Source organism: Camelus bactrianus, chromosome 11, assembly GCF_048773025.1.
Source record: "Camelus bactrianus isolate YW-2024 breed Bactrian camel chromosome 11, ASM4877302v1, whole genome shotgun sequence".
NCBI lineage: Eukaryota > Metazoa > Chordata > Mammalia > Artiodactyla > Camelidae > Camelus > Camelus bactrianus.
The window spans coordinates 63,362,080-63,387,698 of NC_133549.1; the positions used below are offsets into that span (position 1 = coordinate 63,362,080).

General features: G+C 34.5%; 1 protein-coding gene across 11 annotated transcripts in view; it reads right to left on the reverse strand.

Moving 5' to 3' along the window:
* CTNNA3 (catenin alpha 3) overlaps positions 1-25,619 on the reverse strand; it is a 1,350,411-nt gene that overhangs the window by 157,260 nt on the left and 1,167,532 nt on the right. For all 11 annotated transcript variants that reach the window (XM_074374085.1, XM_074374091.1, XM_074374088.1 and 8 more), the window contains one exon: positions 5-97. In XM_074374085.1, the coding sequence (XP_074230186.1) occupies positions 5-97 (93 nt within the window). The remainder of the gene's footprint in view (positions 1-4; positions 98-25,619) is intronic.

The window sequence follows — 25,619 nt, forward strand, 5'->3', positions numbered from 1 at the left end:
CTACCCGGTCAGTTTTCCCTTCCGTCTGAACACTGGTGTAACTGCGGACCTCATGATCCTCTTCCAGGTCAGAAACATCCTCTAGTTCCTCTGGAGTCTAGAAAAAGAAAGAAAAACATTGCTGGTGGGAACACAAAATGGTACAGTCTGGCAGTACCTGTAAAAGGAAGCTCAGAGTTACCAATATGACCCAGCAACTCCACTCCTAGGCAGATATCCAAGAGAAATAAAAACATAGGTTCACACAATAACTTGTGAACAAATGTTCATAGCAGCGCCAATCATAATAGCCAGAAAACAGATCTAGTGATGAATGGATTAAAAAAAAATGTAGTAAATCCATATAGCAGAATAGTATTTGGCATAAAAAACAGTGAAGTATAGATACGTGCCACAACATGGGTAAACCTTGAAAATACTACGCTAACTGAAAAAAGTCAATCACAAAGATATCACTTACAGTATAATTCTATTTATTTGAAATTCTACAATAGTCAAATTCATTGAGACAGAAATTTCACTAGTGCTTCGTAAAGGAGGGGTGGAGGAGGGGGCTGGGAGCACTGACTACTAATGGGAACGTGGTTTCTCTCTGGGATGATAACGATGTGCACTAGACAGTGGTAATGGTCATGTAATCTCATGATTATACTAAAAACATTAAAGTGGTAAATTTTATAGTATCTGAATTATATTCCAATAAATTTTGAAAGAAAAAGAAAGCAGAAATGATTGGAAGAATGTTTTTCTCTCAGTGAGTAGCAATTTGGTTAACCACTATGTGGTTACCACAAACGAAGGTGTCTTACAGCTGATAAGTAAATGGAATGAATATCATTAAAACCATATGATATCAAAAGAGCACCAAAATTATTAAGAAATCAAACTTCCTAAGAACTTGAATAATAAGTAATTTAACACAAACCGCAGTGTCTATTCTAAATAGTTAAACTGCTTCCATTGCTTTTTTTTCCATTTCAGCTTAAACATCTTTTGTTCCGAGAGGCGTCTTCCTCCAAAGTCCCCTAGACTGGCGTGGGTTCCTGCACCAGTCATTTCCTGGTATCTTCTACTTTCACTTATCATAATGCTTATCAGCCTTGATGGATGAATTAGGAAGCCAACTGCTGAACTGCCTATTCTCTGGGGTAAGGACTAGGTCCACTCCGCTTACTGTCATATCACCACAACCTAGTACATACATACTTTTGAATAAATGAAGCAAAATTATCAGTGATAGACAAAAAAAATAGAGTCAGATATGAGCCAAACAAAATATCTCAACAGCAAAAGCAAGCACTTGTCCTTGCTGTACCTCTGTTGAGCTTCCATCTTTGTTTTTAAACTAAACATTTTTATTTGCTTTTTGTTGTTTTTCTCAGTTCAAGGTTTCCATTCCCTTAGTCCCACTGGGGCAGTGATTTAAAGATGTCAGTTATTACTACAAACACAAGTAAAAGTACTTAATGAGAATTGATTTAATGTTTTTGTTTTTGTTTCCACTTTAAACTGTGATTCCTTTGCTACAAAGCTCTGGTGAGAAATCTAAAATACAAACATTTAGGCTTCATGAAAAACAACCAGACAGAAAGTGGAAGATCTCTTGTATATTCCTGGCTGTTGAAGAGTGGAAAGGGGCAAGGCCTGCCTCTTCAGAACAGCTCTGCCTTCCCGCAAACCTTGTTCCACACACGAGCCTTATTCTTCTTTTCAGGACTGTGAAGAGCTTTCCTTCCCTTGGGGCCACTCCAGCCAAGGGAACTTGCAATGATTAGCTCGCATTTTGGAGCAAAACTACCAATAGCTTAACCACTAATCCAATAGCTTAACCACTAATGGTCTCAGCTTCTTTTTCATTTCCTGGATCTTTATCCAGCTCTTTCTTCGTTCTCTAACAGTTGTACGGAGCATCACCCATCACCTTGCATAGATTTCAACTGACTCTTACTGAATCTGAATATCATCTTGTTACCAAAGCCTCCAATGTGCTGAGTAATTGTCTATATGCAGATCTCTGTATTCAGTCCTTCTTCGCTGCAACTGTGTGCAGCTACGATCACAGGGCAATTTACTCTCTCTTCTTAGGTATTCATAACATGACTTCACCACTGTCAAACTACACAATCACATATTCCACTATTAGCCATTTTTGTGTATTTTTCCCAAGTATTCAACAGAAAGGACCTTTACAATTTACCTCCTTGATACATCATCAGTTCCTGCAACACCTGACTAAATTCAATTGATCAAATTCCCTTTCCTGGGTCCTGTTGTTTTGCAACTGAAGGCTGTCTGGCCCCTACTGTGATCTGTTTCTTATAGATGTCTGTTGTTTATTATGTGGGTTTTACTCTATCATGTGGTGACATATAACTTCATCTTCAATCCCAGTATTTTATTTGACTCGAAAATGACTAAACAGAAACTAAGCGCGACTGCTGCTGTCAGGGGTCACGAGGACCATTTTTGTGCAGGGTGATACTGCAGGGAGAGAAAAGCCTAGCATTTACGCCCACATACTTCTATGCTTTTCTTTACGTTTAGCACAGGACTAACAGTTTTCTTGCAAAACCGCAAATAACCTCTTCTTTTCATGAACAAAACCAGTGGGGGAGTGTTCAAAACACTTGCAGGTAGCATGTTACATTCTGTAAGGCAAGCCGTTGGATGGTATTGTGAAAATAAAAAGTTAAATATACCATGTTATAGTTTTAGTTAAGTGGAAAGTTAGAAAAAAATAGGAGCATCCTAATCACTTTTGAGGTGTACAGTAACTCCTTTGTGCTGAAGACCAGTAATAGAAAGGGCAAATATTTTAAAAAGGGAGGAGGGAGGCTGGGCTATCTCTGCTGTACACTCTTAAAAACAGCTTGCTTTGACTTATCTAGTAACTTTGTAAGGTTAAACTTCTGAAAGGGGTGTGTGTGTGTGTGTGTGTGTGTGTGTGAGATGTGTGTGTTTCTAATCAATTTTTATTCTATGGGAGGAGAGACCAACTATCTTATCTTAGATCAGTGTCATGTAGTAGAAAGACTCTATACAGTTGAGTAATTCAGACCTGAATTTGAATTCTGGCACTCCTATGAGTAGTTACAGAACATTAGGCAGTTAACGTACCCTTTTAAGCTTTGGTTTCCTGAGAACAAAATTTTGGATAATGATACCTAACCCTGAAGTTTGTTGAGGCACTCAATTGTACTAAGATGCTGTAAGGAAGAGCTTAGTCCACAGACACATGTGGGGTGCAGCAAAAGTTGTGTCTTTCTGTCTACTGTTTGTTCTCCTCTTCCTCTATTATCTTGTCCCTCATCCCATCACAACCCTTTGTATTTTTTGGTAAAATTTTTGCAGCACTTAGGATACCTACATTATACTCCAAATCTGTTACTCTGGATTGACATGATACCATGTTACATTCCAGTTATATTCACCTGACTTTGAGTATATAATGTAATCATGCTAAACAGGGCTTAGTAAAATTCCACATACACTGGTTTCTTCTAAATTCCAAACAAAGATCTATTTTGATCAGTTTTAATTATGTATAAGAGTAAGATTACCTCTTAAACTGGCCCCAACAAAGATACAATCTAATATAGATTCTTGGTAATGATAGAAATAACTTTCCTTCTCTAAATTGAACTATCTCTAAACCAGACCAGTAGGAAGATAATCCCATTTCTGTTTTCTGGAAAAAGTGATAAATTCATTTATTACTCATTTATTTCTGATATCAGAACTCAGGAAAACTATTTCATATTTTCCTATTTAACTCTTTCTCATTGTGAAGCCTTTCTTAGGCAATGCAAAGTGATTTGAAATAAACTTAGCTTCCTCACCTTTAAATAGCAAAAATATTACCTAATTCTTAGGGTTATTGTGAGGATAAAATAAGATAATGGGCTGGAACATTATTCAGTGACTAGAAAATATTGAATGTTCAATATTATTTATGATTACTATAAATTAATATTACAGCACTTTAAGATCTCATTTTATTTACCTAAAAGAGGCAAAAAACAAGTACAGAACTTGAAAATATTCAGGTTGAGGTTTGTCTATAGACACTGAGCCTGCAATCAGCAGTAGTGGTACCATAAACTTTGGGGTCACGATAAATTGATGATTTAAATATATATATATATTATTTAAAATATCTATTTATTTATTGAGGTATAAATGACTGCATTTGTATTGCTTCACCCTGCAACCCAAGGAGCTCAATGCTTTCTACAGATTTATTCTTTCAGCATCCTTAGTGAGACAGGTAGACGGTATTATTATACTTGAAAATTCTTATACCTTGCACAGACTTTATAGACGTTTAATATTGAAATAAAAGAAAATAAATTTTGGTCACCAAACACCAAAAATAAGGGAAGGAAGGAAGGGAGAGAGGGAGCGAGGGAGAAAAAGAAAAGAAGGAAAAGAAAATAGAAAAAATAGAAGGAAACATGAGTCACGCTTGGCATTTTCTTCTCAGAATTAAGGTTGAATTCTAAATCATAGCCGTAATTTGATCATAAATCATACTTCTCTGATTATCTGTCAACAGCTTACTATAATCAAATAACTGCCATAGCCAAATGACTGCCAGTAGTGGCCTGACACTCAGAGAAGGCATGATGCCATGGATAGTTTCCTGAAACAGGAGGCTGGAATGATATGTTCAGTGAGTTTATCTTTGCTGAGCTGATGAACTGATTTTGGAATAGCAAAGTGGAGAGTCCAGAATTAAAATACATTTTAAAAAGAGGAATAGATTTATCAATAACACAATTCAAATTACAGAAAACTAAAAAATGCCTTTTGTTGAATGGATACACATGTACTTCTCTACTCCTCAAGTAAGCACCACTCATGTGTTCATTCCACATCAACCTCTTTGGCTCCTTGTATCTACTGGTCCTCCTGCAACTTTCACATGTCTGGATCCTTACCACCATGGGAGTTCAGATGTCCTACACTCAACCCTATCCAGTCTTGCCTGGTCAGGCTACCTACAGTTAACCCTTTCTCCTAGTTCATTTATCTATTACATGACCCCATATTGTATAGTTTTCTTTAGCCTTCTTGCTATGGTCATAATCTGAAATTATGTATTTTTTTTCTTTTTTCTTTTTGGAGAAGAGGTATGTTTTGGTCTTGCCCCGTTAGAACATAAAATCCGTGAGAACAGGGATGTTGTCTGTCTTGTTTACCATTCTGAGCACCCAAAATAGCTGCTTCTAGGTACTGAGTAAAAATACCCTAACTGAATAAGGCAATAAATGATTTAATGACTAATAAGATTTGGTATTAGTGCCAGAAGAAAGTCTTGGGAACATTTTTGAGCTATGGAGTAATGATTAATCCTTTCCTTTCTCCTTTCAGTGGGTGTTGATTTAATAATCCCTTGCCTAAGGGAAAGTTTGAGGAAAAGATTTCTAGATTTTGTTTTTTTAAAAAATAAATCCTATGGAAATTAGAAATAGCAGGTTTTCTACAGCAAGAAATTTTCCACAAGGTCAAAATTCTCAGACTTGGAAGACCAGGAAGATGTCTACATATCTCATTAGGAGTACAGCATGGATATAGCAAAACTAGAGGGAAAATGCCATCTTCTAAACTCAAACCAGAGTTTCAAGTCTCACCAGAGCCCTGTGCCACAAACTTGTCACGGAAACAGTAAGCAGTAAACCTGAAGGAGCTACATGAGTTAAGACAATGGGCATTTTATTGGTAACCAGTGTGGGAAAATGTCAAGTGACAGCTAGGTCTCTCTGACACCCTAATATAGTCTAAGCTTGTAGAAATGAGTTTCTCAACCTTGGCACTATTGACATCTCACTCTGAATAATTCTGCTTGTCAGAGGCTGTCTTGTATATTGTGAGATGTTTAGCACAACTCCTAGCCTCTACTCACCACACGCAGTAGGATCCTCTCATGTTGTGATAATTAAAAGTATCTCCAGATATTTCTAAGTGTCCCCTGGTAGGGAGGATGGGAAATCACCCCTGTTGGAGAACTACTGCTCTAGAACCTTCTTCACCTGGCCCAACACAGGTGGTAGGGGTAAGGGAGGGGCCGAAGGACTATGTTTAAATTTCCCATGATCAAAGTTAAAACTTAGCTGACTTACAGAATATAAAAATAAAAAATAATTTTTTCTTATACATCTGAATTTGTGGACTGAAATTCATACCCCATATAATGCCATTATAGTTATAAGACAGAAGGAACTCTTTATTCATTTTAGTCTTAACCAAACAACTGCAAGAAGGTATTATCAGAAGATTTATGAAAATCAAATTATAAAGTTGGTTACAGTCTTAATACTAGCATTTAAAAAGCTGCTTTAATTCTGTGGTACTTATTTTCAAATTTTATTCATAGTGAATTAATTACGTAACGATATGCAGTGATAGTCCAAGTTTGCTTCTTCAGCAATGAAGAGATTAGAAAAATCAAGTCATCTCAAATAACATATTTTAGAATCTATTTTTATGTATATAAACCCAGGCTATTAAGCTAGATTCTGGGGATCTTGAGACAAATAAAACATAATCTTTGCCATTAGAGAGAGAGTGTGTAAGAACATTAGACAGAAATTTAAAAAAAAATCCCTAGGGTAATATGGCTTGATACAGAGAATAAATGGTGAGGCCTGGAGAAATTTCCTTAGCATTGTCAGACAAAAGAGGAGAATGAGTGTAATGTGCCTCAAGGGAATTTGGGAAGATATTCCTTGTATCATCAGAAAGCTGCTAGGCTTCCGTTTTGGTGGTTGATTGAGGAACTTAAAGTTAGGTTACCTGGCTTTTCTTTCTAACCCTGCCAGTTGTATCTTGTGAGAAAAATCTCGTAATTTTTCTGTATCTCAATTTACTCATCTTTAAATAGAAATGGGAAGTTATCCCAATTTACTCATCTTTAAAACAGGAATGGGAAGTTAAGTAAAACTTGATCATTTCTGAGTCCTTTGAGTTCAAGATCTTAGGAGTTCATGCTTAAACTAAAAGCATAACATTAACATTAACCTGGATGAAATGTTTCCTCAGTACTAGGAGTTCTCAATAATAGAAAATATCTGGAAAATCTATTGATTTCAGTTGATTGAAACAAAATTCACTCCAATGCACGTCATATCAATATGGGTAATCTGATGAACACATGTATCTTCTTACTCTTGCAAGGAGTGAGAAGCCATCTAGTACTGTTCTTAGTTTTATAACCTGACTGTCTAACACAGTATCTGGCAAAAAAAAAAAAAAAAGTAGGTGCATGATAAATACGACTTTTAATGAATGCAAGGAAGAAAATAAAGGATACAAATAAAGATGCACATCTCTATTTTCTACAATAGACCACTGGTGGATTTTCTTCTTATAATCTTCCAAAACAACAGTTCAAAACTGCCTTGAGGTACCATCATCATCCCTCCATTTCTTTTTTTCTCTTTTCCAGCATATAACACCATATGAATTATTCTATGTGATGAAACTCAGAAGCCTGAGTATTATACCCCTTAAAGGCTACAACAGTTGAAATACAGTCTGAGAAAGCTAAATTGCAGAATATAAAAATATACCCTAAAGAGAAAAGAGTCCATCTATAATGTACAAGAGGATATGATTAAGTACACAGTCAAACAGGATAGCTTGGGCAGATAAATCTTAAGCATGTAGATAGAATATTGCTGTCTGAGGAGATTCAACCCTGAGCCTTAGTTGTACATCTATGTTCAATGAACTAAGTCTCTATTCGTTCACTAATTAGAAACCTACCCAGGTCAGCCAGTATCATCAACCTACCCATCAAATAGCCAGTATCATCTGACATCTTACAGTTGAGTCTAGATTATTGCAGTTTTCAAAGGAGGTGATCATTATAATCACATAAGTCTACATAAAGCCTTTCTAAGGACTCTATGATTTACAGGGTAAATCATATTTTAACTTCAATCCCCCCTATCAGGAAGATTTTGGGTAGTCATTTCTCGCTCCTAAGACACTAATGAGGCTAATAACTATAGAAAAGCACACAGCAAATCAGCAAGATGGTTATAAATGAAAGTGGCACCATCAATATCATCGTACTTATTCAACCACTAAATGAGTTGGAGATCTAGCCCGATTTCCAGGACTGCATGTCTAATTCATGAAAACTGTCATTAGAAGTACTTCAGCCTGCAGTTTAAAGATATGAAAGACTAATGAAGCCATGAAGAATAGGGTTTGGATGAAAGCCTATTTTTGTAAAGTTCAAATATTAGAAATATCCAGACTCAGATCAGAATTCTCTTTGAGAACAGAAAGGCAAGATAATCATTTTTAATCGAGGTCTTAATACAATTCATTAACAATACTCTGCTGGATTATGCTACTTTCCTTTTCTTATTCAACCTTAACAATAAACTCAAAGAGGCAAATGTTATCATTCTAATACCACAGTCGAGGAAACTAAGCCTTAGAGTTAACGGAACCGATCCAGTATCACACAGCTAATAAAGGGCTGCTTCAAAGTAGGGTCCAGCGCTCATTTTATGAACCATGTGACCTGGTAGTCAAAAATGCATGATAATGTGGGAATTGAGTAGCTGAAACTTACAAGTCTAGAAAATGAGCTTCAAACAGCATGAATACACTGCTTGTAGAGCAAAGCAGGCCAAGTATTTACAAGCTTTGATCAACGTATCATGAATGGTCCTTAACCTCTTCCTCTCACCCCAGATATCATTTCTGGACCTCAGAGAAACTTGGTGTCCACAGCAAGCAGATAATCCAGCCTTTCCTCATTGCTCCACTGCCACCAATCTTGAACCATATATTGTCTTAAAAAACCCAACTAAAAGCAATCCTGCTTGTTTCTCAGGCTGGCACTCTGGCCTTAAGTTACTTATACCAGGCTTGAGATCAATTCCATTTTAGTCCATAGTAGGAACAAAAGTGTGCCAATGAGTCTGGAAGGAAAAAAGCTCCTCAGTCATTTCTGTTTTCTTTTTTTAAGTTCTGTATGAGTTAGTTTCTACTAATCAGTAAAACTATTAAACGTGTTTTGAACAGAGCTGATTTTATATCTTATTTCCAAATTATAAACAGAAAACCTAAGATAAGTAACTTGCCAAAGTTCTTATAGTAAGGCAGGAATGGTCGTGGAACGGAATATAAAGATTGAGTATCTGGATTCTAGATCAGATGCTGCCTTTAACAGCTTGTGACCCAAATGAGTGCTCAGCTTGTTGAGAACTCAGCTTCTTCAGAAGTAAATGAAAGGACTGAACTAAATGATTTATAAAATCTCATTCACTTCTACTGTTCACTCTATTGCAGGTTTGGATACAATAGATCAGGAAAGATAATAAACTTTTTTTTTTTAGAGAAAATTTTGAATTAGCAGGACACCCTTCCTTTGAAACGTTGAAAGCAATTTTAGATCCCAAGTCCCTTTTGTTAACCTCTGAAGAGGTGAGAAACAACTTTATAAACTTGTTTTGTCCAGGACTATATGGGACAAAGGTAGGATTCTTCACAGGTAGTAACTGATGCTGCCACTGGAGACTTGCGGCAGGACCACTGCCTGTTGCTCTGCAGGCGGGAGCTGAGCTGCTGTTGCAAACAAGGCAGCGATCACAGTCAGAGCAACAGGAGAGCCGGCAGCGATCACAGCGGCAGGGCGGCAGCAGCAGGAGTAGCAGCAACCGACCGCAGCAGAGGCGACTACAGGTGACCCTTAACACAGCCTGACCTCTAACTCTTGGGTGTAAGCCATGAATATCACATAAATTCTATCGTATTTGAGTGAGGAAAATCTCACCCTTTCCACCAAACTCTATGCCAAACGGACTCTATATATGTGAATGTGTGTTCTTATCCTTAGAGTAGACAGCTGAAGGGAGGTTATCAAATAAAAAAAAAAAAATTCAAGAAAGCTATTCTAAAGATAGTAAAATAAGAATTTCAGAGAATATCGAATAGCAAAGGAAAAGCACTTAATCCTCTTTCTACTGAATGTATACATACATATATATTCTAATTATATAAAGCACATAAACATATTGCATACAAATGAGACAGAGAGAGGGCTGTGGACTGTTCTATGCAGCTTTTCTTTATAACTGATTTGTTTCTAAATGTTTATAATACATATTTATTACATTCATTATAAGGAAAAGAAAAAACACACAATGAGTGCTACAAGAAAATCTGCTTAAGGCTGAATGTGCCATTTCAAGGACGTGTCAGCAATAAAAAAAGAGCAAGACTGCAAAACTCACAGCACGGGAGCAGAGCTGGCCTTGTCACTTTGCAAGGGGTCCATCAACATGGCACGGTATTTGACGTTGATGTGGACACAGAAACTTTCAGTAGGTGAGAAGAAAATTGCAGCATATGTCTTCATTATCAGAGCAAACACTAAGGAAGACTGACTGCAGACACAGAGATGTATCCCTTACAGGACCCTATGCTCTTTTCCTGTATTGCCTGGTCTCCCTTTTAGCTCTGTGGATCCATGAACTCAGCTGCTTCATTATTTCATATATCACATGTTCAGTGTCCTGGAAACTGGTTTCACCGAAGTGTGCTAGAACGAAGACTTTGTGGGAAAGGAAAGTGGTAGTTTGATTTCCCAGCCGGCATATATGTTTTTTAATGTATTGGAAATCATTTACTTCCAGAAATTGTTAGGCGGCCAGGACTATTACCAACAGTCCACACAAAATTCATCTATCTAGACTTGCAAAGAAATCCCAGGCACAGTAATAAAGAAAAAAACTGTCTGCCTTGTTCCAGCTGCAGTTATTATATAAGGCTAAGCAGCATGTCCAAACCTGACACTCCTATTTCACACTGAACTAAAAAACAGAAAAAATATGAAAGAAGTTCCATGTTACTGGGGAGATGTTGCTCAATAAGACAGTAATTCAGATCTATATTATACTTTTGTACATATTATTCAGGGTTATTGGATTGAAGTTGGCTTTATGGGACATAAGAATTCCCTACACTAGTAGAATAAAGTTGCTTAAGTTGGCAGCTTATATATAAAACAGAACACTAGAATGCCACAAAACAAATATTTGGACAACCCCTAAGGAAGAATTATGCTCTCTCTATAAAGGGATTTTTAGATCCCCAAACTAAAAGGCCTATTTGCAGAAGCAGGTGAATACATCATTGTTGGAGATGTAGTCAGATGTAAGCGGCTGTGAAGGTAGCTCATGGCAAATGCACTGTGCTGTTTCTACACAGGTCTTTCCTGATCAATGCAATTAGGACAAGTGGTATGGAAATCAGATTTTTAAATGTGCCTGTGTTCTTTAACATGTTCAACATATACATACCATAGAATACAGTCACTCCACTTCTAGGTTATCCACCCAAGAGAAATAAAAACCTATTCACATAAAGACTTGTATACAACTAATCATAGCAGCCAAGTAGCAGGAAATGAACCGGATGTTCATCAACAGGGGAATGGTGTAACAAACTGTATGACCATTCAATAGAATGTTACTCAAATGTAAAAAAAAGGAATAGATTATTGATACAAGTAACAACTGGCTGGATCTCAAAGTAATTGTGCTGAGTGAAGAAAGCCAAATAAGAGTACATACTATATGATTCTACTTATATAGCATTCTAGAAATTTCAAATCTATCTATGGTAACAGAAATGGTCTGTGGGACCATTTGGGGTCTACAGGAAGGAGTGATTAGGTTACAAAGGGTCATGAGTAAGTTTTAGGTTTTGGTGTATATGTTCGCCTTCCTGATTGTGGTGATAGCTTGAAGGTTAAACATTTATGTCTATAAAACATACCAAATTGTATGTTTTAATATGCACAGTTTATTAAATGTCAGTTACACATCAATAATGCTGTCAAAATTGGCATCTACTTATTCAAATTCCTATCTAGACATACGCTACATAAAGGAACAACTGTTTGCTCAGTCCAAGACTATAATTATAACTGGGACTGAGCAATGTGAATTTCTGTTGACTGCAAATTCAGTTTTACTCAGTTAATATTTCTTTTTTGCTCATTGCAATCAAGACAGGGGGCATATACTGTATTTCCTCTACTTTACTCATGTGTTGTTCCCTCTGGATTTATCTAGAAGTAGTCTTAGATGTCACCAGGCTCATGTCATGCCTAAGTAGATGAAAATACTGTTTCCCAAAACCCACTCAGGCTGTCTTTGGATGAACAATATTAATGTCATCTACTTACAACACTGTACATAAATAAAACTAATGATAGCATATGCTGTATATAAAACCAGTAATTCTTTTTACAGCCTAATAAAATTCCTAAGTACTCTTGAGCTGAACTATCTTCTCTTACTTTCAACTCTCACCTTTTATTCTTACCTTTCCACCTATTCAAAATAATTTAGTATGCCCATCATTTTTCCCTAATATTGTTCTGTCTTAAAAATCCCTTTACCCTGCAGATCTTATCCACTGTCCAGAAACGAGAAGTAATAATTGGTCTCTGGAAAACAGACACTATTTCAAAAATGGTTTCCCAGTGAGAGAGACAATTACTTTGAAACAGGATCCCTGTTATCACTGTGGTGAGATGAAAAGTATACCATATTCTGTCTTACAGAATTTTCTAGGTTTAATTTAATTAACTTCACTGTCTTTGGAGGTTGTGTGTGGATATGGGTGTGTGTGTATGACTTTATTCTTTTTAGTCAAATTTTACTTTTTATTAAAATTTTAAATAGAAGAATTTTAAACAGATATAGATTATATTCAGAAGATATGTGTGGATTACTATATAGGACGTGCAGCATGCTTATGTGTTATGGGACTGTCATTAATTATATAAGGATAATCTTTATGAAACTAATGCAACATAGCCTAAGTTCTGTGGACTTTTTAGTCAAAATTTCATGAATATTAAAATATATTATTCACATTCTCCTCTCAGCATACCCCCTTATTTGCACAAGGGAAAACTTTGATTCATATAAAATGTATGCCCTGTTGATCTGTTGTGTTAGACTCTACAAGCTGCCCCTTGTTATGCTCTCACTTATATTTACAAACTCTTTTAGCTTCAAGCTCAAGTGAACAGTGCTCTGCTCCTCAAGATTTTCCATGATCTTGCAGACAATTTTTTTTGTTATTCCTCATACTGTATAACCATCTTTGATCCTACTAAGGAATGAGACTACCTAAATGCAGCTCTCACTTTAGATCTCAACTCCGAAATCTTTGTATAACGGAAAAAATAATAACTTTGATACTATATATTAAATTGAGTAAGGGATAAGTTTTGTATTTGGGGGCAAGAAGTCAGAATAACTAGGTTCTCATTCTTGCTTTTCATTCATTCATTCACTTTTTCATTTAGTAAGTATTAATTAAAATGCCAGGTTAACAAAGAACTAATATTGTACCAAAGATATTTCTCCATCTAATGGGATAGTAACATTTATTTATTCTGTGACTCTGGAAAGCTAGTTGGTACCTGGTTTCATGTACTGTGAAATGAGGACAGCTCTCCCTGTCTTCTTCATGTTCTACGTTTTACATCTTCCTCATTGAGATGCTATTATACTCAACTCAGGTGATGAGTACAGATTTAACTCTGTGTGTGTGTGTGTGTGTGTGTGTGTGTGTGTGTGTGTGTAAAATGTAAGATTCTTTTCATTTTTATGTGAAACTAGTTTTATAAAGTCACTTTCTCAGTTCAGGACACATGGTAGCTTCTCACTAAAATTTTCCCTTTCTTTTCTTTATCCTAAGATGCAGTGCAGGAGATAAATTAAGACCACGCACACTGGAATGAAAAAAAAATTCCATTCCTGATATATCATAGTTTAGTTGCGGGCACTGGGGAAGTATATCAAATTCTTTCAATTCTGATGTACCTCTCTTATGGGTTTGTTGTAAGAAATGTATGAGAGAGTACAAGGAAGTACTCAATCTAGTGCCAAGAACACAATAAGCATTCAAATAAATATTAGTTATCATGTTATTCTAACTTGTGACATATTAGCTAACTTATTAGCTGTTATGTCTAATTAATATTGTGGTGAAATGCTAAATAAAGAATATTAGACTAGGTGTTAGAAGATTTGTCCTGGCTCGATCACTTACTGACTAGGTTATATCAATCATTTGGTTTTTAACTTGAAGAGTCTAAATCCGTCATTCTGTGAAATGAAATTCTTTATATCCGAAAGGGCTTGGATGTCTAAAGGAGTAAAGTATATACAATTATTAATGTATCCTGTGAATATTAATTAGAGGACAGCTGTGAATATTAAGAATGATTAAGTTGCATCCCATTTTACTTTCACTCAGTTAATTTTGTTAGATAATTGAAAACACTTAGAAGAACCAACTTTTAAAGAAGCTAAGCTAGGCTCAGACAGAAAAAAAATGAGGTAATTAAAAAAACCCTGAAAGCTGCTTCTCTTTGAAAGGCATATTGAAGTTTGGGAAAAAAAAAAAAAAAAGAGAGAGAGAGACTCAAAAGAGAGGGCAAGAAGTCAGCAAGGACCTGAAATGATGTGAGAAGCGGTGCAGAATGGGAGGACTGCAAACTTCTTGTGGTCACCTAACAGCAATGAAAGGATGCAGCAAGCTGTGAAAATAGCCCAGGTGAAAAGGCCAGTGGCTTTCATGCATTTTGTTTCTCTCTCTATGGAGTACATTTTCCATATAAAATTGAACTCAGATATTATACATACACACACATATATATTACATATACATATATAAAACATGCCACAAAGACATGATTCAACTGAGGCTAGGAAACCAGAAACCCTGTCCACTAAAGCCCTCTCCTTCACCAGCATGGGGACCCCTGATTTCTTTCCAAGATTCAGTACAACACAGTAGCTCAAGAAGTAGAGGTCCACAGTTAAAATTATGCCAGGTTTTTAATTAAACAAAAATCTTTATTGGCCTTTGACCTAATTTTAGTATTTTAGAGTTAAACAGTGGAAATTAAAAATCACTAAATATTATTGCTTATAAATCTCCACACCTAATTTAAAACACTGATAGTTGCACCTAGAGAGAGGGGCCTATTTCTTTCATTTCTTTGTGGCTTGAAAACAAATCTCCAAAGTTCTTTGATTGCACAGCCTCCTTAGTATTCCTTCAGTTTAATGTTTATGCAATACATGTACATATACCAACACATACATATACTACATTATATATGTGAGCTTAGTATGAACATCACTTGGTGTTTCAGAAGAAATCAACATCCTTGGAATGATCATGTGGAAAAGAACGATGCTGAGGCTGAGTGACTCTGACATATTTGCCCTAAGACAACCAGTGAAACTATGCTACAAAAGATTTTCATGGCCGTTCTCCATCTCATTTCAAATTAGAATCTATTATGTTCTGGGTTTATATATATATATATATATATATATATATATATATATATATATAATTAATCACATAAACATTATTGACTTCAATATTCTTTTTGCAACAAATGCCCATGAATGAGACAGCAAATTGATCTTAAATGTGGTACGATCTCTCTCTCTGTGCCAAAACCTAAATCCAACTTTTATTCCAGTCAGAGCATCTGCTCCATATTGCTTGTCTCCAAGGAGTTCTGATTCCTTTAAATGACTCCTGGTATTTAAAAACCAAGAACAGGAACTAGGTGTGCTCACTGTAGCTAAGGCATCGCTGTACCAAGCCCTCTTAGTAAACAGAACTAGAAAATCATTTTGAAGATTATGACTCCATACTCATAAATACAACAGTACATTTATATATATATATGTATTATATATAATATATATGTATTATATGTGTTATATAATACATATATATAATATATGTATTTATATATATGTGTGTGTATATATATAAAAACACGGCAAAGTGGGATTTACTCCAGAAATTCAAGAACACTCCAATACTAGGAATTCCAACAATGTAATTCACCATATTACTAGATTTAAAAGTAAAAAGGAAACAAACATGATTTCTCCAGATATACTGAAAAGCCTTTGACAAAATTCAATACTTTTCCCTAATTAAAACATTCAATAAAAGAAAGTCACGGCTGCTTCCTTAATATGCTAACAGTATAGACTTGCGTGAAAATGAACTTTCCAGTGGAGAAACCACAACCTCAGCCAGGGTATAAATGTCCACATCAACAGTGATACACAATGTTGACAGTGTGGGCCGTGGAAGTGATGTGATGAAAATAGCACTTACCTCTGTGTTTCTCCTCCCCAAATCACATAGTTTCAGCACAATCATGAGAAAAGCCTTGGAAAAATTCCAATAAAGGGGTTTCCTACAAAATATCTGATCAGGATTCCTCAAAACTGTCAAGATCATCCATATGGTCACATCTTTGTTATTTTGTTAAGGCAGAGAAAATAACAGAGGGCTTATTTAGGATAATAATAATTATTAGATAATTATGATTATAATAGATAATAATTATTTTTTTTTGCCCACTTACTTATCAAAAGCCTTATTTCCAGGATTGATGCAGATTGGATCTTTACGTACTACTCTATCTCAAGGAAAGTAATTTAAAATTAATCTTCACTTGCTTACAATTTCAAATTTCTATTCTAAATGACCAGAAAAGCCAAAGTTCCCCCAGGCTTTCAGGCCATATTGTTTTCTTCTGCCCCCTGTGATTTTCTCCCTACTGACTGAATGAAAGGAACTCCAAAATCTGACAGATTAGCTATGAAATCTTTTACACCATTTCCTGAGATTCATCTCAGATTTATGGCTGCACGTTTAGAGATATCATGATGCAGACATGCTGGGCAAGATATAAAACTCTATTTTCCCCTTTCTTACTTCAGTGGAGTACAATTTCCATTTATTCACACTGTAGTTCCTCACACAATACATTCTTCAGACCAAAGGCTATAAATCTGAAAATATTTATAGGCAAGACTACCTCCGATGCCATTTATACCTTGCTGGCATTTTGTTCCAGCTCCTGAGAGCCATTTATATCTCATATGAATGGCTTACCAACATGTACTGACTTAGATTTTCCTTTGTGAAATGCAAGGTCCTTCTTTGACTACAATACCCAGTTTGATGTATTATTAGTAACACAAACATGCTAATGAGTTAAAAGAAAATCTGTCTACGAGTGTTCCAAATGTACTCAGCTTTGGGTTTCCCAAGGTTCCAAGTTAGCTTTAAATTTTGAGAGTGAGAGAAGTACCCCCCTTTGTCTGATCTATGTTTCTATAAAGAATATTTACAACATTTAGATTACAGTGTTTCTCAGGGGAGGGTATAGCTCAAGTGGTAGAGCACATGCTTAGCATGCACAAGGTCCTGGGTTTAATCCCCAGTACCTCCATTAAAAGAAATAATAAATAATTACCTCCCCCCCATAAAAATAAATAAATAAATAAACTTAATAACCCTGCCAAAAATATTAAAAAAAATTAAGACTACAGTGTTTATCATATTGTAACAGAGAAGCATAATGGTCCCTCTAAATATGGTCATGTATCTGTCAAGTGAAAGTCATGGAGAGTGTGTGCAAGAATTGCACACTGTAGGTGAGACTCAGAGGTATCAGGGCCCAGTTTTGGGTCATCCCTGAGATGATGTTTGGATCAGACAAGGATGGGATATCCTGGGTTGAACTTTAGAAGTTTTGTCTTCTTCTCTTTCTCCTAGTAATTTAGCAAGGGGCCAGGAGCGTTGGAGAGGCACGTTGCATTAGGGGATTTTGTGGTTCTAAAAGGAGCCTTATTAGTGAATATAAGGATCTTGCAATTGCTGATGGATGTCTGAGTGTTGCATAACAATCCTAAAAGCACTGTAGACCTTTTAGGAGAAGTTGGTGTTTTGAGCAGTTGCTCCTTTGTGTGCAGGATACAGACTAACATTTCAGCTAACTTATTGCCAGGCAACACAAAGACCCTAAAAGTTCTAAAGAAAGAAATTCTATTTGTTACTCCTCCTCTTTCAAATTTTTACATCAAAAGCAGAGAGCTAGAAGAAGTGTGATTTTTATTTAGTTAAACCCCTCCTCCAAGAGATGTATAGAACCAATGAACTCTGAGAGGGAAATTTAATTTTTAGATGTATTTTAAGGATGTGAAAAATCCAAGAGTAAAGCAGAGAATTAAGATAAAAATTCAGGTTCCTGACATTTAATAGTACTCACAATGTACCCTAGGAACAGAGATATACACAACACTTTCTATAAATTACTCTTTTTAAATGATTTGAGCCTGACCCATAAAGCCATTAGGTATTGTGTCCTCTTTGAGAATAAAATAACCATTGTTTACTGTTCATTGTTGGACAACAAACCTAAAGAGGCATGTAGGAATGTCCTGCCCTACACCGCAAACCCCACACTGCATAGTTAAAACAGAAATATGACGAACGCATTCTTCTGAATGTCTATGTAAGAAAATGTCAACTGACATTTTTAAACAGTTGGTTACAACAGAAGTAAATTTTGACTTTTCAATCTCCTGGATAGTTGATAGGGAGTATCTCCTCTTTTAGGTCATGTTTTTTGTGGGGTTTTTTGGGTTTTTTTTAGTTTTAAGAGAATTTGTTATTCTTGTTGCTGTTGGTGGTGACAGTAGTTGAGGAAAAGCTGTGGTTAAGGGAGATGATCATCCAAGAGCATTCAGATAGAACATTTTTAAAGAAAGCTTTTACTTGCAATATAGTTTGCTTATTGGTAATTAGTTTGATATTTAAAAATGGGGAATTTATGAGATTGTAAATTTACACTAAAGAATACTGTTACTAATACAAAGAGGAGCAAAAAGATGATTTTGCAGAATTTGAGATTTAAAGTAAAAAGTTGTCCTCAGTTAAACATATAGTTAAACTGTTAACATTTAATTTCTCAGATCAGAGACATAAGAAATTTTCAGTTATAAAGAAAATTTCAAGCCTAAAACAAACTTAACCTAGCTTGATTCAGACATACATAAAGTAAGATTTTAAGGGAGGAAGTGGAGTTAAATATATATTCAAGTTTTATTAATTTTTCTAGCTTTCCAATAGATTGATTATGTAACATCTGGGATCATTTATTTATCTGACAGTGATAAAATAGCCAAAGAAAATAATGTCAACATAAGAGGAGATTATTTAAATTGAACGTAGGGAATTGCTGAAAAAAAAAAGTTGTCTTCTAATTTAATACTGCTCAGAAATTGACAATAATGTGTATTTTAAGGCAGATGTTTCCTTATAGAGAAGATGGACGTCCCAGGTTATTAAAGCTGATATAACTAATAAAATCCACATATAATTAACTACTTTTAGTATGTTTGTATTGTCATCAATCTTTAAATAATTTGGCTTTCTGTGTAATTTTCCTATAGTTGGAAAACACAGGTGAAACCCGTGGAAACATGTAAACTTTGAGTCACTTTTCTTGTTATAAAGATGTATTTTTTATTTCCTGATGAGTTCAATTATCAATACTCAGTATTTTATTAACTAAAACGATGTCTGTGATGAACTAACAAGATTTTTTTTTTCTGAATGTACAGAATGCTGCCTCTTGAAAGGGGTTCAACCTCACGACCTCCCTTTTGACAATGTTGTGAAATTTTCCTGATTTCTTTTATATGTGTGTGTTTGTGTGTGTGTGTATATATATATATATATATATATTATATAAACTGCACCATATGAAATAAGTTAATTTCTAACAGTACAGTACACTGAGCATCTTATTCATGCAACTGTCTTGATAACTTTACACTCCCTGCCAAAGCCTAATAGTGTTTATTTAGTACTGTGCCGGTTTTAACAAATATCACGTATACAATCTAACAACGTCTAGACAGTGATCAGTTTATTAAACTGAGAAGAGTGAGAAAAAAATTGTTGACTGCCTATTATGTGCCAGTCATTGGTAGCATTTTCTCCACATTGCAGATTCCCAAGAATCTGAAGATCAGAGCATTTATCCTGTCATTGCGCTAAGAACAGGGAGAGCCAGTTTTGAACCAGAATGTATACAAGATTTGTCTGATTCCAATGTGGAACTCCTTCTATAACACTGTGATATAACTCAACTACTACAAGGAGAAATTGATACATTGTAAGGATTAAGGTTGCACTATTTTTCCCAATTCAGTTCTAACCTATAGATACTATTGGAAAACATTGTTTAGAAAAAAGAGAAGCATATTAAAATAATACATAAAACAACCACAAGGAAAGAGAAAATGAATTGCAGAGGAGGGAAAGTTAGAATTGTCTTTTTTAAGATGGTGATAACACTTGGTAAATTGTTTCAAGTCCTTCTGGTCACTGGCTCTACTGTCAGAATAGCAAGTCAGGTTCAGCAGGTAAAGGACTTAAATTTCTGATAATGTATATATTATTACAGTTTATATATTTTTATTTGGAAAATAATACATCAGTGCTCATTTTCTCCCCAATAGAATATACCACCACCAGTACTGTGGAACTCAGTTATAAAAATACCAATCATTTAACAGAAATTTGGTATCCTGAAAATTGGAATATATATGCATTATTGATTGAAATATGCTTATATCAAAACTCCATATATTTTTGATACTATATGTGGAATCTGAAAAAAAAGAATAAAGAGGACAGTAATAAACTTATCTACAAAACAAACAGACCCACATAGTAAACAATCTTACGGTTACCAGGGGACAGGGGGCGGGAAGAGACAAATTTGGGAGTTTGAGATTTGCAAATGTTAACCACTATATATAAAAATAGATAAAAAAATTTCCTCTGTATACCACAAGGAACTATATTCAATATCTTGTAATAACCTTTAATGAAAAATAATATAAAAATGAATATATGTATGCATATGTATGACTGAGACATTACGCTGTACACCAGAAATTGACACACTGTAACTGACTATACATCAGTAAAAAAAAAAAAAAAAAAAAAAATATATATATATATATATATATATGGAATTTTTTGTTTTTTAAAAGCCTTATATGAAGATATCAAGTTATAGCTACTGAAATACAAGGGGATATATATTTTTCATTAAAATTGCATTTTCTGTTTTGTTCAAAGAGCTAACTGGCCCTTTTTTTAACTTTCTTTCTGGAAAGTTGAAATAAGTCCCAGGAAAGGAACTTACAGCACTGATAAAGTAAAACTGCCACTTTTTGATTTGGTAGTTAAATATATCATCCCTCTGTCTATTAAGCACAGTAGTTCTGTCACAGTCTTGTTTCTCACTTACAATTAATTAAGTAAAACTAAAATGTTTAAAGCTACTACAAATCAAATTTAATTTAAATGGCTATAATCACTTAAACAAAGATAAATGGAATGGCTTTCTTATGCTTCATTACTTCCTCTGATTCCTTTGAAAACATTTCTTTAGGAGAAGCCTGAGGATGGACAGGGAGAGGTGGACCACTGGGATCCCAATTAAACTACCAAAATAATAACTTAACCCCCAAGAGATTCCAGGACTGGTTCTTTCCATTGACTTCATTCCTTTTGTCACCTCAACTTTAATGTGAATTTAAAAACCATATATGATACACTTGTTCCAAGCTGAGTTGTCTTGAACTTTAAACCATATATCAGTTCTAATATAGAAATATAATGTCTATTTCAGTTTAATTAAAAAGATGGCTAAATTATAAGTTAATTACTTCATTACAAGTTTAAATATGTCATATAGCATGTTCTAAGATTGTACTGCTTTACTACTATGGGGCATTTGAATATATATATAAAAAAAATTCTATACCCCGATAAAAATCTTACTTTTTGTTAAGACTATTTTTTGTTATATCATGACTTCCCTGCATTTTACTGCATTATTGTGATTTTTAAAATATAACATCCCTAAAAGCTCTTGTATAGTTTGTGCATAGAACTAGGAACAAAATAGAATTTATTACAAGTAGGCCAAGCAATTTTTTAAATTGAGATCAGATCACATAATGTTTATGTCTTATTCCCAAGGTTATGAAAGGAAATAATTTTTCAGTTAATTATACAACGTTATGCAGGATTTATTTTTGCTTATTTTACTTTATATTATAATGGTTTTATCCAACTGAACATGTTAGAATAATACACTACTGAATTCTGAAAATGTGGGGAATTTAAATTTTCATTTATTTATTCAGCCTAGAATATCATATGAAAAAGAAAATGTGCTGTTGGTTGGTTAGCTCTTAATTTTTTAGTAGGAGAAGCATTCACATGATTTAGCAGTTGAAGCTACATTGAACAGTATACACAGGGAAATCTCACCATCACTATTGACACACACATCCAGTCTTCCACACACACACTTTCAGGGAACTCTCTATTTTTCTAGTATTTTTTTGTCAGGAAGATGTAAGAAAATGTATATATGTGCCACTTCTCCACTTCTTGTGTAAAAGGTAGCTATATACACTGTTCTCATCCTTACTTTTTTCATTTAATTAAGCCTCTTAAACACCCCATATCCGTACATAAATAGCTTCCTCATTTATAAAGGGGGACCCAGTTACTACTTGTTACCAGGAATATAAAGAATAGCTTTCAGCCTTCTCCTTGCAGCCTATCGACATGCTGTTTAAAATCTAACATCCCTAAGTTCTGCTCTGTAGCTCTAGCACCTGTGAAGGCCATTTTCCACACAAAGACAAAAGGGAGTACAGATTATCACTGTACAGGTACATAAGCATCAGAGAGCGACATGATCCCAAAGGTGCCGTTCTGCTATAGAGAGCGCTGCTTGGCTGGACAGGAATAAATGCATTATACACATCACTGAAGGGGCTCCAGGAAAGAGACCCTGGCCCACAAATGTCTCTATTATTTATTGGGAGGATAGGGTAGGAGTTCTCAAATGACCATGTGAAAACTGGCAAATGGTGAAGGAAACGGTCCTTGGTGCAGGAAACAGTCTTGTACAAAGAAGGAACCTCTGAGTCTCAAAAGCCCTTGTCAGCAAGTTTTTTCATTGTGCTAACTCAGACCTCCTGACTCAGCTCACTGGTAAACTACTAAAAGGGGGAAGGCAATGAGCCTCCAGGGCCAGCTGAGTTTGTCTCACTTCACAAAGTGTTATTTTCTCATGAGCATGAGCACTGAGGCTTATTCACAGATATATAGAGAAGTACAAAATGAGATGTGCATGCTGGGTTACCAAGTTCGCTCACTAAGTGGTTTTTTCTTGTATCTCAGCCTTATATTGTGAGAGCCAAATCTGTGTGTTAGTAAAATTCAAAATCCTGGACTTTCCAGGTCTTTCACAAATCTTCAACCAGGAGTAGCAAAAGTCCCTACTGAATGAAATAAAAAAGTAGAAACCCAAAATAATAAAAGAAAACAGAGTGACCTCAGAACAGCATCCGATTTACACTGACTGATAGGCAGTTTGGTTGACAAGAAGGACTCCAGTGTTTCATGTAGGTATTTATTCAACCTGTCCTACTCTCTTGACAACACTTAGCACCTAAAGAAATACTAGTTGGGGTCCAGACATGGAGAAGATTACAGACACTAGGATAAGACAGAGAGCACACAGTTAATAAATCACATCAGATTTTTTTTTTCTAACCAGTACATAGAAAAGCATTAGTGCTTAGAAAATCTGATGGAGCAGAAGCAGTAAAGGGTACTTTTACAGAAGTAATATCACAGATTTTGTGTTGAATACACAAATTTTGACTAGTTAGAATGTCAAGAAGAAATTCTTTTGTTCTGAGAATATAAACCCTCTACTAAATTGAGTTATTATAAGAAGTTAGAAAATTTTTTTTGTCACTGTTGTGTTGCTTTGTGTTTTCATTATTATTCCACTTGCAAGTCCCTTGTTAAATCTTTGGTGTGAGGAAGAGTGCCACTACTGGACATGAGTTGACAGGATTAATCTTAAAAAAAAGAAAAAGAAAGAAATAGTTCCAACCTAAATATTTAGAAATCATCTCTATATACCACCATACTAGCAGTATCATGATTTAGAGACAATCATTCTACGAAATGTAACCAAACACGCAAATTCTTCATTTTTTAAAAATTTCCTTTATTAGATTTTTAAATATAACTCTAATTCACATTCTTTGTAACAAATTAAATTTAAAAAGATGAAAGGAAAAATTAATATTTTACTGCTTATCCGCCTTTCCCACTCCCTAAAGTAACCAGCATGACATGTAGCTTCTATCTGGGTGTTTTGTGTGTCTGTTAAATCTTCTCTCTCTCTAGAAAAACAGATTGAGCTCTCATTCTTTTCATAGGCTACATAGTAGTCCATAGAATACCTTTATCATGTACTTCAGACTTAGACTTTTAAGAGACACTCAAGTTGCTTTCTGTTTTATTTTGCTGTTATTTTGCTAATTTATTTAACACTGGAAAATATTTTTAAATTTTAATTTATATATGAAGTGTTGTTTTTATTTCTGTAAGGTAGGTTCACAAGTAGAATTCTGGGTTAAATTTTAATTTGAATAGGGATGCCAGTTTTTTTCCCTTCACCATCCACATCTCCCTATACTCAATAACTTGATGCTATCATTTTTTTTTTTGCCCATTTCTTTCATTTAAAGAGCAATACAAGGCAGCTCATTGTAGTTTTATTTCATATACCCCTGAACATTAGTAAGAAAAGCTGATGGAGCAGAAGCAGTAAAGGGTAGTTGAAATTATATTTTTATTGCTCAAATGTTTTTCCTTCTCTTAAATCATTTTTCTGATCAACTTTTTGGTTTCCTTACTATTTTAAAGAACTCTATATATACTAAGGATATTAATGCTTTCTAATTTATAATCAAAACATACTTCTTAGTCAATATTGTTTCTTTTCACTGTTTATGATATATTATGGTCTATATTTTTTATTTATATTTTTATAAAGTCAAGCATGTCTCATTTTCCCTATGTCTCTTATTTTCCTGCCTTGGTTAAGACCATCTTACCTTGACAATGTTACACAAAAAGTATCTTAGTTTTTCAAAATAAATATTTGTATGTATATGTGTGTACATATAAACATTTAGATCATATAGATATATCCAAATATAAAGCATATTCATTACATATAAGATAAAATTAATATATAAATGCACATTTAGAATTTTAATCCATTTAAAAATTATTTTTAGTGTGATATAAAGTACTTGTCAGTTTCAATTTTTGTTTATCTTGTAAATATACAATTATACCAACTACATTCATTAACTAATCATTATCCACTAAATAAGTACTGAATTGAATCAAATTATTTTTTAGAATCTATTATGTAATCATATGTTTCCCTCCTTTAATTTATTTTTATAACTTACTAGCTTTTTCTAATATATAACCATCCCTACACTTTTGGAATCAAGTATACTTAATCACAAATAATATTCTTATTTTACTGTTAAATTTGATAATACTTTATTTACAATGTTGGCATCTTTAGTCATAAGGAAAACATCTTTACAGTTTTTATTTTTATACATTCTTCACCATATTATTAGTATTAATGTTATTTACAAAATGAATTGAGTTGAATGTCCTCTATTCCCATAGTCTGCACTTTCATAGCAATGGAATAACCTATTTCACCTAATGTTAAAAAAAAATTAAGTCATAAAAATATCAGACCCTTGTATTTGCTTGTAATGATAAATCTTTACTAAGTTTTTCCAAAC